This window comes from Mastomys coucha, unplaced genomic scaffold (assembly GCF_008632895.1).
Source record: "Mastomys coucha isolate ucsf_1 unplaced genomic scaffold, UCSF_Mcou_1 pScaffold5, whole genome shotgun sequence".
Lineage (NCBI taxonomy): Eukaryota > Metazoa > Chordata > Mammalia > Rodentia > Muridae > Mastomys > Mastomys coucha.
Window position 1 is genome coordinate 102,824,578 of NW_022196911.1, and position 9,749 is coordinate 102,834,326.

At 47.6% G+C, this 9,749-nt stretch overlaps 2 protein-coding genes across 6 annotated transcripts in view; both read right to left on the bottom strand.

The window, feature by feature from the left end:
- Positions 1-52: 52 nt before the first annotated feature.
- Positions 53-488, bottom strand: LOC116077749 (prothymosin alpha-like). The gene has a single exon (XM_031352519.1). It carries the CDS (start codon positions 386-388, stop codon positions 53-55), a length of 336 nt encoding a protein of 111 aa, XP_031208379.1. The 5' UTR covers positions 389-488.
- A 6,159-nt stretch (positions 489-6,647) lies between these two features.
- Pecam1 (platelet and endothelial cell adhesion molecule 1) overlaps positions 6,648-9,749 on the bottom strand; it is a 93,313-nt gene continuing 90,211 nt past the window's right edge. For all 5 annotated transcript variants that reach the window (XM_031350980.1, XM_031350979.1, XM_031350983.1 and 2 more), the window contains one exon: positions 6,648-7,628. In XM_031350980.1, the coding sequence (XP_031206840.1) occupies positions 7,599-7,628 (30 nt within the window). In that variant the 3' untranslated portion in view covers positions 6,648-7,598. The remainder of the gene's footprint in view (positions 7,629-9,749) is intronic.

Below are 9,749 nucleotides of genomic sequence, written 5' to 3' on the forward strand. Positions count from 1 at the left end.
TAGGTCACGGTGCGTAAGGTTAGCTTTTCCTCTTGCTGTCTAGTCATCCTCGTCAGTCTTCCTCGTCAGTCTTCTGCTTCTTGGTGTCAACATCATCATCCTCATCACCCTCAGCTACCCGCTTGCCAGTAGGAGCCTCAGGTTCCTCATCTTCATCTCCATCCTCTTCCTCACCGTCACCTTCTTCCTCCTCCTCCTCTTCCTCCCCACCTTCTTCCTCTTCTTCATCTACCTCATTGTCAGCCTCCTGCTCCCCATTTTCCTCATTTTGAGCATTCCCATTGGCAGGTGCATCTCTTCCATTCTCTGCCTCCTCCACAACTTCCTTCTTCTCCTTCAAGTCCTTGGTGGTGATCTTGGAGCTGGTGTCCACGGCCGCGTCTGACATGGTGGGGCACGCCGGTGGTCCGATGCAGCGAGGGAGCCGAGGAGTCGAGTTCCAGGACTCTGGCGAGAGACCTGCCGGAGTCCGCGTTGGAGGACGAGGAGGCGGCAGCAGTGGGCGGCGAAGGCGGCTGCGGCGAGCGCGGAGCACGACCCGGGGAACAATGCAAAGATGGCTTTTCCAAGCAGCCAGTGGGGGCCCAACCCTCACTTCTAGCCCAGTCCCAGGTCAAGGTGGTCAACGCACCCATAATGGTGCAGCTTCAACAGAGTCAGTGACTCACTCTGCTTCCAGTGGAGCCTCCTGACCCTTAGACTCAATCCTCCCGCCCTTCAGTCCAGGAGATGCCTTCTCCTGTGGTGTTTGTCCAGTACAGCCCTGCCCAGCATCAAGTCTGGAAAACTGTCGGGGTTCAGGGGTTACCTCACAAAGCACAGAAATGCCCATCTCAGTTAGACAGGGATAGTTTATTGAATGTAGACACCAAGATTGATCAATCAGGGTCCCAGAGGCTTTTTTACAGGAAAAATCAAGTTCAGAGGTTCAGAAGCCTGGGTGGCGGGGGTGGGCATACAGTCTTACATTTTAGCTAACTAGACAAAGTATTTCCAGCCACACTTTAAGCTGATTGGTTCTGGGTGGGTGGTGATCCCGGGTTTTCTAGAGCATTGCGTTAACAGACCATGAGTGATACACCCATAACGTTATGAACTTTTAGGAGAAATCGTCAGCATCAGAATCCTTGAATACTTTGGGGAAGTGGAGTCTGAGGATCTGAACTTTGCCAGGGGTTAGCCTGGCATCGAGGTCCCTGAGGAAGACAGCAAAAGTGGGTGTGGAATCAGCGATGGTGTGGCCAAAAAAAGGCTTACTTTTGGCAATTTAACTCTTTCCTTAACTCTTTGCGATTTTGTTGCCAAAAGCTCCTGCTGAGAGCAGCAGGGGACTAAGAAGGTTTAGTTTCTAGGGCTCCTTTCTCTCTGGCTCAAGGGCGGCTTGCGGGTCAGGTGAGAGGCTCAGAGTTTGTTAACTCTTCATGAGCCAGAGAGAAGAAAAAGAAGAAAGTCAGGCTCGCTTGCTCTCTCTGTCTCTGTGTCTTTCTCTCTCTGTCTCTGTCTCTCTCTGCTTGGACCTGACCACCTGTTTCATCAATTTCACAAGTGCACATGCACTTATGCACATACGCGTGTATGAAGTGCAAGTTTCCGGTTGTGTCTTATGTTGCAGACTCGTGGGCTATTTTGCTGAGGTAAGACCTGCTGGGTGACTCTGCTGACTCATGCCAATTTGGTGGAGGCCTGGCAGTTTCTGCTGATTCATGTTTAGTGACACTGCTGAACTGCACTGCTGGCACCCTGACAAATGGAGATTGGAATTGCCCCAAAGAGAGTTACTGCTATTTGTTGTTGTTGTTTGTTTGTTTTTTCTAGACAGGGTTTCTCTGTGTAGCCCTGGTTATCCTGGAACTCATTCCGTAGACCAGGCTGGCCTCGAACTCAGAAATCCACCTGCCTCTGCTTCCCAAGTGCTGGGATTAAAGGCGTGTGCCACCACTGCCCGGCAGTACATCCTATTCTTGTTTCTAACTTTATTATATCTTTCTCGAAAAACGACTAAAACCATCTCCTTAAACTTTCTCCCTAAAATTATTTGAATTCTATAAAGTCATTAATTCATCTAAACAGCATTGAACTCATGAACATTCATCTTCATGTTGATCTGCAGGAAACTTCCCCAGTAGGGTGGACTGATGCCCAGGAATCATTAGGCTATGTAATAGTGGCAGTGAGTAGCAATCTGGGGAAGAAGTCTCTGGGGCTGGGCCATCTCCCCATTGCAGCCTTGTAAACCAGTGGGCCGTCTCCAAGAAACTCACTTGGTTGCCATAGCCTCTCCTTGATGGGTTCTGTCAGAACTTGTTTTCACCTTTTGTGCACAGTGGAGACTGAATACAGAATGGCTACAGTTATGTTAAAAGGAGCAGGCCTCCACAAGAATAAGAGAAATTAGGAAATCCAAACTTCAGGGAGCTCCATTTCTTTATAGATCCTTGTATGTTGGGGGGAACAATCAAGAAACTGCTGGCGGGTCAGCTCCATTATTACGGGGAATGAGAACATCTGAAGGCATCTGGAAGAGTCTAGAGAGGAGTTTGAGCTACAACAGGTGAGTTGAACCAGCCAACCAGATATCAGAACAAGAAAGGGTAGGCTTATTCAGCAGTAAGTCTCAGAGGCTGAAAACATTCTAGGCCTAGATAAGATTGTATGGAGGCTAGAAGCTTCCAGGACTAGGCCTGGGTTAGCAGACAGAGGCAGTAAGCCTCTGAGACAATCATTACTACAGGAGAAGAAACGATACAGTTAGGCAGGCCCTCCCACATGCTAGGCTACCTATAGCCTCAGCCTTTGCCCTCCCAACCCCCTTCTCTTGTTTTTTCAAGGCAGGGTTGCTCTGTGTAGCCCTCACTCTGACTCAGCCCTCTGTGTACTCTTTATTCTGAGGAAGGAATTCACTAAAGAGTGCAGGTTGTCCTTGAACTCAAGTTCCTCATGCCTAAACCTCTGGAGTAGCTGGTATTAAAGGCCTGTGACATCAAACCTGGCTTCCTTCCTCCTCTTCTTCCTCTTCTTCCTCCTCTTCTTCTTTTGACTTTGTCTCCCTTAGTATCAAGTATTTGATCTTGAACTCAATTCTTCTGCCTCCCAAGCGCTGGGATTGCAGATTGTGTCTGGCTACAGTTCTCTTTCTTTAAGAGCATCTAAAGATGCCAGGTCTCCTCTATTTGTGTGTATGTCAGTGTCTAAAGACAGCTTTTACTACACAGGTCCTGGGAACCGAACTCAGGCCGCTGGCTCATCAGGCTTGTCCTCTAGCGCCTTTGCCAGATTTCTATTCTTACCCATATTTTTGTTTTTAAGGCTGGGAACCAATTCAGGGTTTTGTGTTGCAGATGCACATATAATTTTAATAGTTATTTTTCTATTTATTCATCCATCTATCTATCTATCTATCTATCTATCTATCTATCTATCTATCATCTATCTACTGGTATACCCAGACCAACCTTCAACTTATCATTCTCCTGTCCCAGATCCTCCAGTGTTGAAATTCTAAGTGCCAACACTCTTGGCTTCCTTCCTTCCTTCCTTCCTTCCTTCCTTCCTTCCTTCCTTCCTTCCTTTCTTTTTTTCTTTCTCTCTTTCTTTCATTTTTTTTTTTTGTTTTTGTTTTTTGAGACAGGGTTTCTCTGTGTAGCCCTGGCTGTCCTGGAACTCACTCTGTAGAGGAGGCTGGCCTCGAACTCAGAAATCCACCTGCCTCTGCCTCCCAAGTGCTGGGATTAAAGGCGTGTGCCATCACCGCCTGGCCTACTTTTGGCTTTCTTTAGTTTCTTTTGACATAGAACATTTCCTTCATCTACCTAGTCTTTTCCAACATGGGCATCAATCATGTCATTGCTGTGATAAGATCCCTGACAAATGCCCCACACGGATGGGGTTCTTTGGTTCACAGCTTGAAGGAATCAACTCTCACATCAGAGGAGATACTGTGGCTGGAACATGAGGCAATCGGTCCCATCCAATCTGAAGTCAAAAAGAAGGAGGAGATCAATGCTGTGGGCTCGACTTTTTCTCTCATTTTCCTTTCTATTAATTACGTTTTTATTTATTTTATGAGTGGAGAAGGGCAAACATGTGGAGGTCAGAGGGTAATTGGGAGGGAGGGGCTTCTTCTTCCAGCTTGTGAAGGATATATGGGGCTGGAGATATATGTCAGTTGGTGGAGTGCTTGCCACCAGTGCAGGTTAGACCCCTCCAGCACTACATAAACTGTAATTCTGGGGTTTAAAAGGAGGCACTTCAGGACTTTAAGGTCATCCTCAGCTGCATATAGAATTCAAGGTAAGCCTAGGCTACATGTGATCCTCTTTTAAAAAAATAACATTTGGGGCTGGAGAGATGGCTCAGAGGTTAAGAGCACTGACTGCTCTTCCAGAGGTCCTGAGTTCAATTCCCAGCAACCACATGGTGACTCCCAACCATCTGTACTGGGATCCAATGCCCTCTTCTGGTGTATCTGAAGAGAGCGACAGTGTACTCACATACATAATAAATAAATTAAATAAATAACATTTAAAAAATTCGAAGACAATTGTGTTAAAACTGTAATTACTTTAAATATGACCCTCCAACTCTTGAGGATCGTGATCTAGGAAGACAAGTGTTATTACACACGGCCACCAGGTGGCGATCTCTGCCGCCTATGAGCCTCAAAGGCCTTTGGAAAAGAGCTGTTTAAAACCTCCAGGGATCAGACAATGCTTGAGAAAGATGCTGGAAGCCTCTTCTTTTCCAGCAGGGCTTCTAGTGAGTCACGCAGGTTTGGCTTTGGTAGACACAGGGTGTGCCGAGAGATTCGTCATTTCTAACCCACCCTTTGAGTAACTTGAGTTTGATTTCTCTGTGTAGCCCTGGCTGTCCTGGAACTCACTGTGTAGACCAGGCTGGCCTCGAACTCAGAAATCCAGCTGCCTCTGCCTCCCAAGTGCTGGGATTAAAGGTGTGCACCACCACTGCCCTGCTCAGCTCTGCCCTTTGTATCCCACACCTTGTCTTCTAGGCTCCAGATGCCTCTACTTCCACTGCTGCTGCTGTTCTTGGTGACCATCCCATGGAACTGGCATCTCCAAAACACTGCAACTAGGCTTCACCAATAGTCTCTCATAGGCTCTCTTCATGGTGCCAAGCCTCAACTCCTCTGCATGACCCTTTTAGTCCTGATCCAGCAATTGCAACTGAGGCTGCACGTTCATCAATGGCCTTCCATGGCCTCACAGTGTTGAGCCTCAGCTGTTCTTCATGACCCCTTCATGCCTTCAAAACCAGTACCACCTGGGTGACTCTTACACGTTACCAAGTCCTGCTACAGCACAAGGTATAGCCTTGGCTATCTCTGGAACACAGCCTCTGTGCTCTCAAAAAACACTTCCCAGAAGATGTCACCTCAGTGATGCTGGTCTCTTCTTAATCACCTCTAATTTCTTAGCTCCAGCTAACCAGCATCAATAGTCCCAGTAATGCAAAGTTTTCACTTTAGTAGTTCTGGTATCTTGTTAATCACAGCTGGTTCTTCAGCCCCAGCTAACCAGAACCACAGAATCTTCACAATCAAAATAACAACGGCCCTGATAAGAGTCTTTAATCTTCCCCCTGAAATTTCACAAGCCAGGCCTCCATCTTCTGCACTGTTCTCAACATTATCTTCCAAGCTCCTTCAGAACATCCCACAGAGCTCTTAACACCCCAATAGCTCTTCTAACCAAAGTTCCAAAGTTCTTCCAAAGTCTTCCCCAAAACATGGTCAGGTTGTCACAGGAATACCCCACTATGCTGGTACCAACTTGTCTTTGTCAGGGTTTCTTTCCCTCTTTCCTTCCTTCCTTCTCTCTTTCTTTCTTTCTTTCTTTCAGAAAAGATCTATTTATTATTTTATGTATTTGGGTACACAGTAGCTGTACAGATGGTTGTGAGCCATCATGTGTTTGCTAGGTTTTGCTCAGGACCTTTGCTATCTCTGGCCCCGCTCGCTCTGGCCCAAAGATTTATTTTATTATTATGTAATAATATATGTGTTTCTCTGTGTAGCCCTGGCTGTGTATGTAAATACACAGTGTATGTAATAAATACATAAATACAGTGTATGTAAGTACACTGTAGCTGTCTTCAGACATACCAGAAGAGGGCGTCGAATCCCTTTACAGATGGTTGTGAGCCACCATGTGGTTTCTGGGAGTTGAACTCAGGACCTTCAGAAGAGCAGTCAGTGCTCTTAACTGCTGAGCCATCTCTCCAGCCCCCGTTCTGGCCATTTAATGTGAAGAAGAGATGGTGAGAATGGAATGAAAGAAGGAAGGGAAAGGAAGACCCAGAGGAAGAATGAAAGACGGGAGAAGCGGGAGGATCAAGAGTTGGGGCTTGCTTGGGCTACATAGTGAGTTTGAAGTCTAGCCCAAGCCGGACTAATTAATGGGAGTACACACAATGAAAGACTGTCTCATAAGCATGAGGATCTGAGGTGGACTCCAGCACATGCGAAGGATCCAGCTTCCCCGGCTGTTGGTCTATGTGAGGCTCCACCCAGAGACAAGAGCCACCACTAGGCTCTCTGTGACACTGGCCGAAGTGAAAGTCCCTAGGGCTGCATTCATTTTATTGGCATGTGGCCTGCCCCGGTAGATGACACACTGCACGCAGATAACTGAAGAGTAAAAATCACTTTTTATTTAATACAACTCCCCTCAGGGGCCCTGTAGCCAGGTGGCTGAGGCAAACAGGGGAGGCCAGGAGGGTTAGTTACAATATTCCACGGGAAAATGTTGGCAGCTCCTGCTCACTCGCTCAAGCCCACCCTCAGGAGAGCTCAGACCTCAGGAGACGGTTTCTTTAGCAGGGAATAAATAAAGAAAAATTAGTGATAAAAGTACACATTTCCTTTTACTATTTAAAAACAAAAACAAAAAAAACAGTTGCTGTAGCCAACCATTTCTTTGGGCCTTCAGCAGGGAGTGAAAAAGAAAGATCTAAGGAAACACTTTAAGCGCTCGCTCCAGTCTCTAGTTTTGCCATTGCTGGCTGGAGGCCTGTCTTCGAGTGGTCATTCCACGGGCATTGCTCCCAGCCAGCTGGTCTTCCTTCCTGAGGAGGCCACACAGGGGACCAGGCAAACCTGAGCGGCACTGTATACCTCCAAAGATTAAGATCAGCCCAGAAAGAAAAAGAACAACAGAAACAAAACAAAACAACAACAAAAAAAACCTAACCCAGTGATTGACGACAGAGCAGAAAGTGGCTTCTGCACAGGAGGACCCACGAAGAAGCACTCTGTCTATCCGAGACACAACATTTGAGCCTCAAAATACTCCAGGGCATTATTCTCCTGGAACCTCCTTTCACCTCCCAAAACACAAGGAAGACAGATCAGGCTGGCTATTAAACAGCGCCTCTGATTCTCTGTATACCCAAATTAACAAGGCAGGGGGGGTTTAAAATTGGATGGCTTGTCCTGAAGGATTGCTACTTTCGGTGGGGACAGGGCTGGTTCATAAATAAGTGCACAGGACTCTTGCAATCCAGGAATCGGCTGCTCTTCTCGGAGGGGGGGTGGACGACCTCCCAGGGACGTGCACCTGCCTTGGCTGTCTTAAGTCCCCTTAAGTTCCATCAAGGGAGCCTTCCGTTCTCTGTAGGACAGAAGACAAGAGTTAGGTCACACCCTCAGGACTAGAGATCACCCTGGAGGAGAGAGGTTTAAATTAAACTAGTACAGCACATGAGAAAGCCAAAGGGGCTGAGGATGGGGGTCCTTGGGTGTGATGCTTGCCTAGCATGCAGGAGGCTTGGCTGCATCGCCACCACCTCACATGGTCCATGTCTGTAATCCCGGGACTCAGGAGGTAGAGGCAGGGGGATCACAAGTTCAAAGTCCAGTTCTAGACTAGCCTGGATATCCGGGACCTGGCTCCAACATACAAAAGCACAGAGCTGTGCCACCATCCTTTGGGATTCCATCTTCTAGGGCAGCTGCTGTTTCCACCCTATCTTCTTTTCTCTCCATGACTGCTCTGTAGAGGCTGCCATCTCTACCCCTACCTTGTTGCTGTACATCAGTGTGTCAGGTCACTGCATCAATACCTGCATGCAACCAGTGTGGTGTCCTGTGTGGCGCCCACGGGATACCACACAGGGATAGAATGGAACCATCAGATAGGAGAAAAATCTTACACCTAACTCCCTCGGGACCTGTGGCTAACAGGATACCCTCTCCAGTCTGTCTTTGCTTTGTGTTTTGAACCAGAAACTCACTCTGTAGTCTGGGCCAGCCTGGGACTCTCAGTGGTCCTCTGGTCTTAGTCTTTTCAGGGCTGGGATTGTAGATGTGAGTCACCAGGCCATCTTAGGTCCTTAGGTCAGCTTTAAAACTTGGTTAACTTAAAAACCTGGCTGGGCGTGGTGGCGCACGCCTTTAGTCCCAGCACCCAGCTGGCAGAGACAGATCTTTATGCATTTAAGGCCAGACTGGTCTACATTGCCTGGAATTCCGGCTCTGAGGGCAGCAGAGACTGTTAGGGCCTTCTGGTTTCCAGCCTAGTGGAGAATATATGCACCCTAGTTTCAGGGAGAGAACCTGCTTCAAAGGCAGTCATAAGCAACAGCTAGTACCCTCTCTGCCTCACGGTCCCCCCACACAACCATGTGCATACACAAATCCTTTACAAACAAAAGTTCTGGAGGGCTGGTGAAATGGCTCAGTAGAAGGGTGCCCACTTGGGAGGCAGAGGCAGGCGGATTTCTGAGTTCGAGGCCAGCCTGGTCTACAGAGTGAGTTCCAGGGCAGCCAAGGCTACTCAGAGAAACCCTGGCCAGCCTGGTCTACAGAGTGAGTTCTAGGACAGCCAAGGCTACACAGAGAAACCCTGTCTCGGTGGGAGGGGAGGGGGAGGAAGAAAGGTGCTGGCTGCCAAGTCTGATAAACTGAGTCCAGTTCCAAGATCCAAAGGTTGAAGGAAAGAATGAGCTCCCAGAAGCTGTCCTCTGACTGTTGAATATCTGCATGCATGAGCAAACAACACTTAACAAGGTTTTAAGCAGGGGCTGGAGAGATGGCTCAGCAGTTAAGAGCACCGACTGCTCTTCCCGAGGTCCTGAGTTCAAATCCCAGCAACCACATGGTGGCTCACAGCTATCCATAGATCTGACACCCTGTCTTCTGGAGTGTCTGAAGACAGCTACAGTGTACTTACATATAATAAATAAATCTCTTAAAAAAAGGAAAGAATAAAAAAAAAAACTTTGGAGTGCAATGTGGTGATAGTTACTATATGAATGTGCCTTGTGCAACTGAAATCTTTTTAAGTGCTGGGGACAGGCCTCACATGTTGAGACATTGCTCCATCGATGAGCCACACCCCAGCTCTTGAACAATATACTTTACAATAATTACCTCGCCCAAGGGCTTCTAGGGGTTCCCCACATCTCATCTCCATCAAGGAAGGCCGGGTTACTAAGGCCTGGCTTTTATGTGGATTGTGGGGTTGAATTCAGGGCCTCATGTTTACCATGTATGTGATTTACCCACTAAGTGACCTCCTCATCCTTTATCAATTACAGATCAACATTTTGATGAAGTAGTTTGGAACCAATGAGGGTGCCATGTTCTGACCAGGGTACTCCTGAAAGTACTCCGAAGTGGCCTGAACCGACTTTGAAGGTTTTGTAAAGTAGAAAGAAATTTGCGCTGGAGAGATGGCTCAGCGGTTAAGAGCACTGACTGCTCTTCCAGAGGTCCTGAGTTCAAATCCCAG